The following is a 14,182-nucleotide window of genomic DNA, read 5'->3' as shown; positions in this document are numbered from 1 at the left end:
AAGATATGCGCCTCCAAAGCCTCAAACCCCAAAATCAAAAGTTGCATTTTCTACGATTTTTAATGGGAACGCATCGTTGTATTGCACACAAGCACCACGGGCCAATCAATAAAGCACACAGTGTAACAGGCACAATTGAATCGTTAAAATTGCAACTTTACATTTTGGGGTTTGAGAGTTTGGAGGCGCATATCTTGGTCAATTCTTGCTCAATTTTCACGAACAGGGTGTCGATTGAGAAAGAAAAGTCCAATTAACAAAATGTATATTTCAGAATAATCCAAAATTATCCAGTTATTGAACAGCAAGGATGAATATAACTGACGAGTTTCTTTTTGTGCCTGGTGTACACTTGGTCTGATACAGAATGCTCATTGACAGATATTTGACTCCGTGGAACGTGTTGAAAATGGGGTAGTTTCGTAAAATTCTTTTATTTCATAAACGGAGCGGTCAATTGTCAAAATTCAAAAAGTATATGATAGCTGATATATTTCTCACCACATCAGTTATTTAGTTATGTTTGGTTTATGCGTTAAAATACTCAAAAACTCAGCCTCTGAAGATACAGTTCTTTCAGGGACACCCTGTATAGCAAGACTTCGCATGGATCTTTCAGTACATTGCAAAAATTGTATTGATTTTACAGTGCTAAATATGTCTAGGGTTATATTCATTTATTCATTTATTGTTGAAAGCTTATTTCTCTGTTATGACAATTCGTATTTGCTTTATCTCAGTAGTTTATTTCTGAACTGTGATTTATTAATTCCAAAACCAATAACAAACCTTGAAGAATTCGGTGTAATTATCCATTTACTTCACAATTTGATGAAATTGAAATTTCTTAAAGGGTTTGACAAGATTTGATAATTTTAGCATAGTGTTTGCTTAGAACTGTATGATCAAAGCAGAAAAAACTATAGTAATGTTTTTGCTGAGCCATCCTATTGTCAGTGTCAGTACATTAGCTAGCACGAATTGGTGTGATTAATTTTGGTCAATGTCCAACTATAGGTACGTATTGTCAATATTGCAGTGTCTTTTTCTCTACTTTATCGATACTTAAGGGATCTAAAATGAGCGTTTATTGCTTTTCGACAGTATGTTTTGTGGGACATGAGAGCACCTCAGACCTATCGAATTGCATTCTGAATACGAATCATGTCTTTCTGATATCAAATAATTTTCATTTTTTGAAAATCACAATATAATACAAATTTTATGACAAATTATAAAAATTTGATATTTTTCAAATTTTTGATATGTAACAGTCCTCGAAGTAAATTATATAAACCTAATGATATATTCTTAAAGTGTATGTAGCTGGGAGGAAAAGCCGACGATCAATTGAAAATTTTGACCTTTCATATTGAAGATATGGATTTTTTTCCCCAAAAGACCTTATTTTTTGTTGGTGTTTTGGGGAAAAAATCCATATCTTCAATACGAAAGGTCAAAATTTTCAATTGATTGTCGGCTTTTCATCCCACCTACATACACTTTAAGTATAAATCATCAGATTTATAAAGTTTACTTCAAGTACTGTTAAATATCAAAAATATCAATTTTAATGATTTGCCATAAAATGTGTATTAAATTGCGAATTTCAAAAAATCAAAATTATTTGATATCAGAATGACATTCTTCGTATTCAGAATGCAATTCGATATGTCTGATGTGCTCTAATGTCCCAAAATAAATACTGTCCAAACGTTGATACCCCAGCCCTTAAGTTAGCCACACAATGTCATAACTTGGCATATTACTTACACTGGACACAAATATATAAGGTAAATGTGGCTTGCTTTCATCACATACTACGGCTAAAACATTTTTGGCACGAAGTGGCACTAAAGAGGAATTTGCACTTAAAATTAGCCATTTGGGTGCTATGTGGGTGTACTGTAAAACTCGGGGTTCTTTTCATATCTTTAAAGCTATCTAGGACATGGCACCTCATCACTCATCATTCACTAATATTGGGTACAAACCAGAGAAGAAGTGTTGTTTGGCATGATAATTTACTCGTACAAAGATCTGTTTCGCTGCTAAAAGGATATAATAGAAAGGGGTAAATTTAAGAGTATTATCAGGGAATTGTTACACTTACAGCAAGAGTATGATCTTCTTCTTGCGTATGTCAGGAAGAAACAAGATATAAAAGCCAAAACAATAAATTTTATTAAATTTCAAGCCCAGTACGCATCAACCAGTCCCTGGTGGCTTCGTCGACTTCAATCAGGCCGGATATACCATTCGGTGGTCTATGGAGATGACAGGATGAGATGATGTGGTCGGCTGTTTGTTCCTCACTACCGCACTCGCATGCTGGGCTTTCCTTTAAGCCACATTGGAACAGGTTGGCATTGAAGCGTCCAACTCCACTTCTCAGGCGGTTTAATTTTGTCCAAGCAGACCTGGGTAGGTTGAAGCCTGGGATGGTGTCTGTTGGGTCTGTAACAAAGCGCTGGAGTGGTGAGGAAGTCTGCTGCCATTGGTCTTTCCACGTCTTAGCTGTCCAGTCCTTGGCTGTCTGGTTAGACTGTGTTGTCTTCATCAAGTCTATTGCTTGTTGAGCAAACGGCTTCCTAGATACCAATCTCCTGCTTTCACCCTCACTGTTCCTAGCTCTTGACATGGTGTCATGAAGGAATTGTCCTGGTTCTTCAGACCGGAGTGCTATAGCTACGGAGGCTGCTTTCCTTCTGATGTCCGGCGGAGGGATTCCTGCTAAAACCGGAAGCTGTTCAGTAGGAGTTGGTCGCAGACATCCTGACACAGTGCGCATAGCTTCATTAAGAGTATGATATGACATCCAGACTTGTATAGGCTTCTCAAAGCAGATTGGTCTGCACTGTGTTCGCAGCCATACGTTCGTAATCCAAACTTGAGCAACCTAATCCATTATCCGCGCCTTGAAGAAAATAAATACAAAAGAGTAGGTAAAGCCCTGGAACAGTTGTTATTAAATTATTCAATACAATAATTGGAGTTCTTTTCATGGCGTGCTGCCATTTATATGATTTGTCAATTTTTTTATATATCACAACATTGTAAACATTTTGTGAACATAGGAAAATTGTAATATAAAGATAAATGCATTTGCAATGTGCATTTTTTTTTCAAATACCCACAACCATTTGCATAAATAGAATATTCTATTGATGAAGTATGATCAAATAATTTTCACTCACTAGTCTCAAAGTACAATATATACTTGTATATAAACTTGTTTTTAATTATGTTTCATGTTTCAATATGGTATTAAATAAGAAATGCCACTGATGTGAATAATTACATCTTGATTATCGCATGTTTTGAGAGTCAAAAACATTTCCTTCCATGGATACTGAATACAAGGCAAGGTGATTTTGCTGTAACCTTCAAATATTCGGTTACGTTAATTGAAATAAACGATGCGTCATTCATTCATTCATTCATTCATTCATTCATTCATTCATTCATTCATTCATTCATTCATTCATTCATTCATTCATTCAATCTTTATTCATTGTATAATACAAGCATGAAAAAAAAAATATTAATAAATACGAGTAACAATATATCATTACCATTATTATCATAAAAAACAAACACATAATTGCATAATACACGTATATACACAGTATTGTTAACCAGCAATAGCATTCTTGAACTCATACATACTCATGGCCATAAAGTTTGGACCATTGCAACAAATGAGGTGTCATAATACACAGAAGGTAATTCTGCTTCAAAACTGTTACCAATGTGGCAGAACATAACCCGTTATGGAATAATAGTAATTTATTAAGGGGGTAGTTACTTTTTGATGTATTTATTTCATTACATAACCCAGTCGATTTCTATTTCCTAATAGTTATTTTACTTTAAGATCCAAACATAAACATTAAAATATATAGAATATAGAATATACATCTCCGGATTGTTTATCCTTCTACGGTATTACTTGGTTTGCACGCAGACATGAAAAATCACAATCATACTTTACAAAAAACAAACAAAAACAAAAAATAAAACAAGGTTCTATTGTATCAGCTGTCGTTCTTCACTGGTTACCGTACTAAACAAGATTGGCATCTCAACCTTGCAATCGATAGAGGCGTTATTAATCAGGATCGTTCAAATTAAAGGAGTATTTCGTGATCCTAGCATCCTCTTTTTATGTCATTTTTCAGTAGATATCCACGAAAAAAGCGTATTCCCAAAATTTCAGTTGATTCCGATTTTGCGTTTGCGAGTTATGCATGATTAAGTGTATTACACTGCTTCATAGACAATGTGTTGTAATTTCGTTCTGGAGCACTAAATTTCACGATATCTTTGCTAAACGAACTAATCTGCAAGACATTGTTTGTACATAAACATTATGTAGCCAGAGGTTTCCAGTGATATAAAAATCTCAACTTTTTTTTGAGAAAAGTGGGGGGATGAGGCTGTGGATCACGAAATGCCCTTTTAAATAGATAAGTTTCGGCAGAACTTTTTTAAAATTTAAGTTCGCCCGCCCAATAGTTGACATTTTTTAACAACTTGTTTTAACCATAATCATATTGCAATAAGCAATACAACGTCCAGTAACGAACTGTTTACGCCTCTGGTATATGTATAATCATAATTTTTCATCTTTTCATTGTCATAAATACTACATTTGATGCACAGTTTGTGCATCATGAATCATAAATGGAGGACAATGTTTTACAATTTGCCGTTGTAGCATGCCAATAAGGTATTATATTAAGAAAGCATTGATAAAATCTCAAATACAATAGAACGCAAGACATAACAATAATTGAGGGATGTCGAAAGGGTTATATTATTAGAATTATATGAATATTTTGCTTAAGATTATTTGGTATTGAAATTTCAAAGCTCGTTCATATTGTACACCATATCCATTGGATTCTCAGAGCTTGTGTATAGTTAAGTTTGCCAAGAGTTGAACAGGTGACTGTATCATACAACCACTTTAGTAGGCATATACCTCTTCAAAACTCATTGACGACGTTGCTGAAATAAATATCAACATTTTCCCATCAGTTATTTTCCTGCTTCCAGGTAAGGATAATTTTTCAACAATACGGTCTAACGTGATATCTTGAATGGGTAAATAACTCTAAACATGTATGATATCAATTTAACTGTTTAAACGTTTGGTTTGTGTCATTGCAGTATTCATCATTTGTGCTTACGGAAGTGACGTCAGAAGCTTTCTACTTGATGCGTATGATCTTGGTATGATGAATGGAGAGTATGCGTTTTTCACCAATGAAGTGACTTTGGAAAGCAGATATGGAGAAGGAAGCTGGACTGGTCACGACAACAGGGATGAAGATGCCAAAAAAGCATTTACAGGTAGGACAATTTATGACCAATTCTCATATCCCGCAATATCTGGAATATGCCGATAGATCTACGTTTGAAATAAGGTTCAATACCACCAAATCTCTATAACACAGTTTTCAATGGAAGAATATGTAATTTCACGAACGATTTTCTCATACACGGAACTCTCACAGTGAAAAGAATATAATATTAGTCCCCACGATTATTTGATAGCTTGTAGAAATGTATTCATTTTTGAAACAAAGTTGAACACTGATGGCGCTATTTATCTTAATTAAATCTTGTTTGCAGCTTTACAAGAGGTAGACAATTTTATAATGACAATAAAACATCAGAAAAATGAGTAACAAGCAACACGAACATTTTCTAATGAAATTTTATCATTGAATGAAAAGAATAACTAAATAAATTAAAATATATGTAAATAGCGCCCTCAATTTGCACACAAATATACAATTTATGGAATACAAATTACCACAAAAAGGCAGAAAAGATAAAACATTTGATAAAGAAAGTAAAATCCATGATATTAGTATGGTATTTATATTAGTATGATAGCTGTTGGTATTGTCCAGGTCTAAAATTGAAAATTATATGTTTTATTGGAAAAAATAATAAATGATCACATCAAAGAACCGTGTCCCCATATGACCTATTTTTTTTAATTATATGACCTGAGACTTTTTGTGGTGTCAAGGCCACAAGTACCATGCGCTCTCCTTTTTGGGGACGAAATAGAAGCACACTGGCTGCTTAGGAAAATTGGTGTGCAGTGGAGGAACTTTATATCAAAACAGTAAAATAATAATTATTGTAGAACACATATCATTTCTCCATGTTACTCTGAAATATGCTAATGTTTATTATAAAGCTGGGTATTTTTCAGTGGTATTTATCCATAAAGGTCTTTTATCATTTTGACATTTTTAGCGTTTTTGGATGTGATACGCACACGATGATAAGAAAATGGGGCAGTGTATCAATAACTAAATTTTGTTTTACCCCATTTTATTGCTATGAAATGGACATGTTTTCACATCTAACAAAAAATATAATAATATATACATTAAAATAGCTGTGTATTTATACTAATAGCTACTGATTCCAAGAAAAACTGTGTCATATCTGTAAGTACAAATTTCACTAAAAGAAAATCATTTGTCATTTTGAAGTTTAGTTTCTACACCTACACATCTGTCCAAGAAAAGTTAATGGTGTCATGCTGGTGATTGCTTGCTTAATTAATTCATTGATGTGTTTTCTTATTCAGGTGTCCTGGATGTAAAGCTGTTAAAACCAGAAACACCAGAATACAAGAAATTTGAAGATGAAGTTCGAAAGAGAACAGCAGAACCTCCCTTTAACTTTGTTATACCTGAGAACGAAGACGTGGGTACCAATTTCTTTGTTTTTTTAAAACCATTCCAAGCACGGACACGTCAATGATAACGAACTGATAGATCTAATTTCGCAAACTTTTTTTAAGGGCTCGGATAGCAACGTTTGCACAGTATATTTTCTGAAACATGAGAGCACATCAGACATATCAAATTATATTCTGAATACCAGTGATGTCTTTCTGGTATCAAATAATTATAATGATATGAATTTTATGGCATATTACATATAAATTGTTTTACTCAAAAGACCTATGTAGGTCTTTTTTAGGGAAATGTGTACATTCAATACAAAAGGCCAAAATGTTTAAATGATCGTCGGCTTTTCCTCCCAGCTACATACATTTTAAGTACTTATCATTAGATTAATTAAGTTCACTTCGAGGACTGTTAATAATAATAAAAAATAAAAAACACTAAATTTTAATAATTTGCCATAAAATTAATATTATTTCATGAATTTCCAAAAATAAAAATTATTTCATATCAGAAGGACATTCCTCGTATTCGATATGTCTGATGTGCTCTCATGTCCCAGAAAAAATACAATGCAAAATTCCAAGCCCATAACTTTTTAATGAAGATATTGTAATATGAGAGACGATTTTTTTGCCTGATCTTGAACGCACTATACGAGCTTTTATATCCATATGTTTTTATATCCATTTACCTTTCTGTGTATAGAGTACCGAACTGATGACGTCACAAAAAACTTTTTTTTGCATTTCAGCATTTTCATGACCATATTTCAGTAGACCATGATGAAAAACATCCACAGTCCAAATTTAGTGGGGATCGGATCATGAGGGCCCGAGATATGGCCTGGTTCCAAACAGTTATGAACCAAGCCGATTTCAATGGGGCTAATTAGGTATTCATGCGGCCATATCTCGGGCCCTCGTGATCCGATTCCTACCCAATTTGGACTGTGGAAAAATGAAAATTTTATGACGACACACTTCGGTATTCTATACTTTACATTGTTAACCAAATAAAGCAGCTTGGCTAGATCTCCTGGTTTAATGACGTACAACTTTATCCAATATCATTCTTCAGTCATTCTCCTGTTAATAAAATGTAATAATAGATATATTTCTTATGAAGCCTCTATTAATTACGCCTCTATTTCTGTTCCTATGTCTGCATTACTCTGCATCTTTTCATAACGCGTTATCAAAAATGTGCCGTATTTGGAAAATATACTCCTTCCCCTTTCCTTTTTACGCGAGGTACAGGAATCTTCAAGTAAAATAGAAGAAATCTCAACATGTTGCATAATTGCACAATAGCTTCATTTCTTAGCTCGTATTCTTAAAAGACCTCTTTCAAGAAATAAAGACACGGTGGCCCAACACCCAATAACATTCAAATTCAAAAGCTACAGATTTCTCCATTCCATGCCCTATTGATTTGCAGACAAAGGGTTCTCGAACAATCGTCGTGCTTAATTTTGCTTATTAGAACATGAAAATGCAACTTTCGACTTCGTTCCTTCCTTGGATTTTCGATCACCGTTTCTTTAATTCTCAACCGAGAGCTAATCAGAATATTGGCTGCTGGTTTTAATTGTGACATATTAGTCTTTGTTTAAGATATACAGGGTACCTTAAATATTTTGCGGTATGTGTCTTAAATTATCCTCAGGTATATTTGGAAGCAGCTCTGCTCTACGATGCTGTTTATCTGTACGCCTTAGCGCTTGAAAAAAGTTTACGAGAAGGAGTAGACCCAGATGATGGGTACAATATCAGTCAAAGGTTGTTTAATATGACGTTTATGGGTAAGTTAAACTCTACCACAGTCTGATCCATTCGATCTATGTTGTCGATGACAAACAATGCCACATGACTTATGATTGTTAAAACATAAGGAAATGGTCAAAGTTACATACAAGATATATGTTTTTTAAAACTAATGTTATACTTTGATATGAAACATGAAACTGTTTGATCAATCCGGTTGTGACTTATGCATTGTTTTATGGTTAAAAGTAATCGTACCTTAATAGTTACTCATTACAAATCTATATATAAATTTATACGTGTTTTTCAGGAATTGACGGAGAACTTGTTATAGATGAAAATGGCGATCGCAGACCTAATTACATGCTTCAAAACTTTCGTCACGATTCTTTAGTAACTGTTGCAGAATATCATAACAAGTAAGATATGTTTGCAGAAATTATCAATGGCCAATGCACAATACAACGAGCAGTTAATATGAATAACGAATAACCGAAAACTAAATTTTAGCTTTAAGCTTAAATTGCGGGCTTACAGACATACTTACAAGTTTTGCTGCTGTGGCTGCTGTTGTTATTGGTTTTTTTGTTGTAGTTGTTGTTGCATATTTGTTGATAACGATGATAAAGGCATATTCGACCTTGTGGTGATGTTATGTGAAAACTATGATCTCAGTGTTTTAACCATACATGAGGTTACAAGCTGTTAGTGCGTGTCCTTAAAGGGGAATTATGAGATTTCAAAATTGCGCCCTCAATTTTGATCGAAGTTCAGTTGTTAACAAGTACGCAAAGAGTGTCCATATACTATTCAACATCCTTCGTGTAAAACATCATGATTTTGTAAAAAGTTTCGGATCCGTAACTTTGTTCCACAACAGTTTAATTAGCCAGGCAGCATTTGTCATGATTTAACAGCTACTTCACAAAATAGTAGACGTATAGTTTAACGCGGCGCTGACAATATAGCTCTTATTTTACTCAGCTTAGTAAAGATTTTTCTCTTTAGGTATTCAATATTTCATAATAGTTTTTAATTTGTCAAACATTCAGGATTGTCCATACTAATAATACTTTTTAGCATCTGTAATAGTTAAGCTTAATTCAACGCCCTTCATGCAAACATTATGATTTTGTTCCGGATCCGGAACTTTATTCCACAACACAGTTTAATACATGTAGTAGATTGATAGTTTAACGCGGCACTGGCGATATAGATCTTTTACGCCCCCACTATTTATAGTAATTGAGCACTCTCGACTACTCTTGGAGTAGAGACTGTGCTGGTTGGCTTGGTTTGTCATGTTTTTGACACCGCAGAATGTATATACATGTGTACGCATATTTGTTGAGTTGAAATCATGACAAATTATCTGTCTGATGATCGGTATACCCAATGATCGTAAGTGAGGGTATTCCGTAAAAACTATTAGTAACGGTTGCCTTTCCAGAGGTCTGTACTTTGAAATTTATTTCTACGCTCACCTGTAATGGGTTTGAGCACTCTAAATTCCAAAGATAGTCACCTGTGAAATAATAATTATTATAGATCTTTTTTTCAATAGTACTGATTTTTCTCTTTGGGTATTCAACACATATTGAATGATAATCGTACGATTAAGAGACATTGCACTTCAAAATAACTAACATTGCACCAACGCACCATAGCTATGCAAACCAAACCAACATAACAATAACAAGGCCATATTATTTTATTAACTTTATAGCAAATGCGGTCAGGATATAGAATCTTGGTAAGTCGGCTTACGTGTACTAATAATCGGAAAGGGTTCTTTTATTATCTTTCCAGTCATATTCTGTTGCATATTATATCATTCTTTAGGTAGACCGCACTTACTGTTAATTATGTATAGTTTTCACTCACTCTTGTCGATGTCAAATCCAGCTACTGATATGTATTTCAAACATAAATGTTAAAACAAATAACAAGTACTCAGTAAACAGGTTTTGTGGTGCTTAATGATGTTTCAACTACTATTCTTATTCACCGATCGCACGGTCATTTCAAAACGAGGTTCCGTTGTTACATTGTATGTAACTACATCTGTCAAACGCATGCTTTGATCACGGCGCACGCGTTGAAAAAGCCTTCTAGTGCGTTATGCTAGAAAAGCGTAAGAAACGAAAATGCACATTTTGCGCATGCGTTTGCAGGGAAAACCTCGTGTTGGTAGCAAGATAGCGGATCCGACCAAAGGGTGAATACCTTTGTACAGGATCCAAACGTCGTTAATCGGTGATGAATCCACACTTTTATCGTAACGTATACGGGAACCCGCGTAAAATTACTTGGAACTTGTGTAGGTATACACTTTTGAATTCGTTATTTTGGAGGTAACGGCTAAACATTGCCGTTTATCCTGCGTTTTATTGCTGATATCAACAAAGAAGTAATCGTCTTGGTATGCTAAGTAGCAATAACTAACTGACATTTCTCATGAAATAATCATGTGAACTAGACAATATTTGGCTTGTTTTTGTTGTTGAAAGGGATTCAATTATGTTTCACCGTTATTCATCACCGTTTAACTCGTGTCCTGCGCGTGTGCGTGATTTACGCGTTGTTAAACGGCGATGAACAACAGTGAAACGTGATTGAATCCTAAATCATGCCATAAATATGATCTTTACTTTCCCAATTTCAAAAAATAAATAACTGGTCAGTTAAAACACCTTGAATACCGCGAAAACGTATTAGAAAAATAACCTACTGGTTATAAGCTTTAACTGGATTTGGCAGGCATATTAACATAAACCATTTTATTTTTTGCACACTATCACAACATGCACATCACTAACGCCTGCTTTACTTACAAAAGACTGGTGTTGGTATTTTATTCTGTTTTGCATTCACCATTTGAAATCATCGTTCGATTTATAATAATATTTAAATTTGTTGGCCACGTATGATGAGGTTTTGTATATAAATGCACATGATAACAGGGTGGTAGCACCGGGGCACTGAAATAGAAAAGTGATAAGCATGTGCCACCGCAACAGTCAACATTCAACATGGGGTTGTATGGTGGTTGAAGTGTGTCTTTGAGAAGCAAATGCCGCATATTAGTGACAAAAAGGGATATCAGTACGAGAAAATAATATGAAACGTTTTTCGGCGGGAAATTTTATTTGTATTTTGGTGTGAATTTTGTTTAAACGATATGGGATCTTTAGGGGACAAAAACGGTGGCACATCACATAATGCAAATCTTGACATTAAGGGCCCCGGGGTATTAGGCCTACCTTTGTAAATAAAGAAGCTTGATTTAATATTCTCATTTCTTGCTCTCGAAGTGTTGGTGAATATATTGCTCTCAATCGGACAATTATTTGGCCTGGTGGAGGCACTGTACCACCAGCCGGAGAACCAATATGTGGATGGGAAAATGAGAGGTGTCAACCGCTATTAACTCGTAAGTATCTTGATAATAAATCTTGTTAACCAGCACAGATACCATCGCAAAAAGCTCGCGTTTAAATATAAACACACACAATAAATAAAACAAAAACAAAATAAACTGATGTAGATCCAGCCAGAAGTGTTCAGATTTTTTTAGTAATACCAGGGGTACAAACCATTCTATACGACGTACTAAAATGTAATTGAATTAAAACTATGTTTCTTCTTCATGAATGCTTCTTAGATGTTTAAAGTGTTAGCATACTAAGTTAATATCATTGTTATTTACAGAATCGCAATTAATTTCGACTATTGTCGGCTCAAGTTTTGTGATGATTGTAATATTGTTATTCATTGGTCTCATTTATAGGTAGGTACAAATCTGATATAAATATAACTAAGGCACAACATTTTTGTTGGTCCTATAGCGCTCTCGGTGCCCGAAGAGGTACCGATGATACTTTTTATCGCACCCTGAATATTTGTACAGTGCATTTGTTTTTTATTTAAATAAAATGAAAAACAATAACTATGCAACTCTTAATTATTATGCTTGATACAATTTATAATATCTCCAGGAAGCGATGTTAAGAGTCATCGGTACCTAACCGGGCACCGATAGTTCTATAGGACCAAATTAAACGTGGTGCCTAAGGAATCGAATAGTGAAAAACATGTACTTGAACACCGGTGTCCATTCCAATATTATGTAACAAAGAAATCCGCAATGTTCGCCCGCAAAACATATTCCTGTATTAAGAGATTAATCAAGTTGATAAAGTAGAGCATATGTTGGTTAAATGCAGCAACTACACAACATTTCACAGAAAGGTTTAAATGTCGGATTATATAAAGGGTATAAAACGTTTTTTAAAACAACATTCATAAAACATTTTGGAAAACGTGATGCAAAACATTTTAACAGAATGTTATCTAACTATTGAACATATTTTGGAAAAAAATGTTTGTTCAAAATATTTACAATGACTTTTCAAAAACGTATTCATGATCTTAATACAACCCGACATATAAATGGTATTAAAACGTTTTGAGAATATTATGTTTGTATTTGCTGATATAAATCCTGGTAAAATATGGTATTGATTTAACCCAATTTATTTCAAAATATGTATTGTTTTAAATTATTTCCTCAATTTCGAAAGAAATCGGAAATATGAAGCTGAACTACGTCGAGAGATGTGGAAAATCAAATACGATGACATCATGTTTACACATGGAGACATAAGAAGGGCGGGAAACAGCTACGAATTCAGTGAAAGTAAGGTATGTTATTTATGGCGGCACCGTTATTTATATCAATCTATACCAACAATTTTCCGGGATATTTAACGCATTAGTCGATGCGCAAAGATCTTCAAAATATTTTTACTAGGTATAATTTAACGCACGTGTACTTAATGTTTTAAATGCAAGGAGTAGAATCATGTTGTCGACCCTATTCGGTCCGACAATCCAGGTAGACTCGAAGACTACAGGTATGTTCCGGACATGCTACATAGGCTGTAGAAAACTTGTCTTAAAGATCTTCCCATAGTGAACCTGGTTGCACCATGCAGTATATGCCTCAACTACCAGTATTCATTTGTTATTTCAGGTATCTCAGCACAGTGAGAAATCAAAGGCTGATGGAAGCAACATTTCCCTCTTCAGTTCCCACGTCTTTAATAAGGTTGGGCGGTATCAAGGGGTGGTTGTCGGCGTTCTTACGGTCAACAAACAATCCGTGAACATTACCAGGGATATCTTGAAAGAGTTTAAAGAGGTCAGTTGTAATAGGTATATACTTACGGGCAGGATAATGGAAGACATATTGTCCACGTTCGATAAACACTACTAAGAAACTGATGAAAATAACTTTTTAACATTAAAAAAAGTACATTTCATTTTTTTAGTATGCCCATTTTTCGTGTTTGAATCTGACATTATTCCAAACATGTGTATAGTTTTATATACTTTAAATATAAATATAAACTTTAGAAATAATGAAATCGGGAAAGGTGCATGTTGTTATTACTCTGCTCTACATATTCACGTTTATATTTTCTAATTTGTGACACAATCTGGTCCATGGGGGCCAAAGAAAGCATTTTTGAAAATTGAGTTACTGTAATTATTACATTATACATACAATCGGCTATAATTTACTGAAAACGCCAAAGGTCTAGCACACTTGGTTCTAAAGTTATGAAGTTTTTTGATGCCTATTTTCTTATGTATTTTATTGTTTTTTACTCCATATTTGTACTTTTATCT

The 14,182-nt window shown here is 34.2% G+C and overlaps 1 protein-coding gene across 1 annotated transcript in view; it reads left to right on the top strand.

Moving 5' to 3' along the window:
- LOC140142573 (atrial natriuretic peptide receptor 1-like) overlaps window positions 1-14,182 on the top strand; it is a 258,604-nt gene that overhangs the window by 227,339 nt on the left and 17,083 nt on the right. The window contains 9 exon segments of the mRNA XM_072164567.1: window positions 5,176-5,358; window positions 6,620-6,738; window positions 8,391-8,526; window positions 8,799-8,907; window positions 10,215-10,241; window positions 11,803-11,921; window positions 12,200-12,278; window positions 13,072-13,192; window positions 13,524-13,691. Of these exon segments, the coding sequence (XP_072020668.1) occupies window positions 5,176-5,358; window positions 6,620-6,738; window positions 8,391-8,526; window positions 8,799-8,907; window positions 10,215-10,241; window positions 11,803-11,921; window positions 12,200-12,278; window positions 13,072-13,192; window positions 13,524-13,691 (1,061 nt within the window).

Source organism: Amphiura filiformis, chromosome 20 (genome assembly GCF_039555335.1).
Source record: "Amphiura filiformis chromosome 20, Afil_fr2py, whole genome shotgun sequence".
NCBI classification, from domain to species: domain Eukaryota; kingdom Metazoa; phylum Echinodermata; class Ophiuroidea; order Amphilepidida; family Amphiuridae; genus Amphiura; species Amphiura filiformis.
This window is presented reverse-complemented; position numbering and strand designations above follow the sequence as displayed.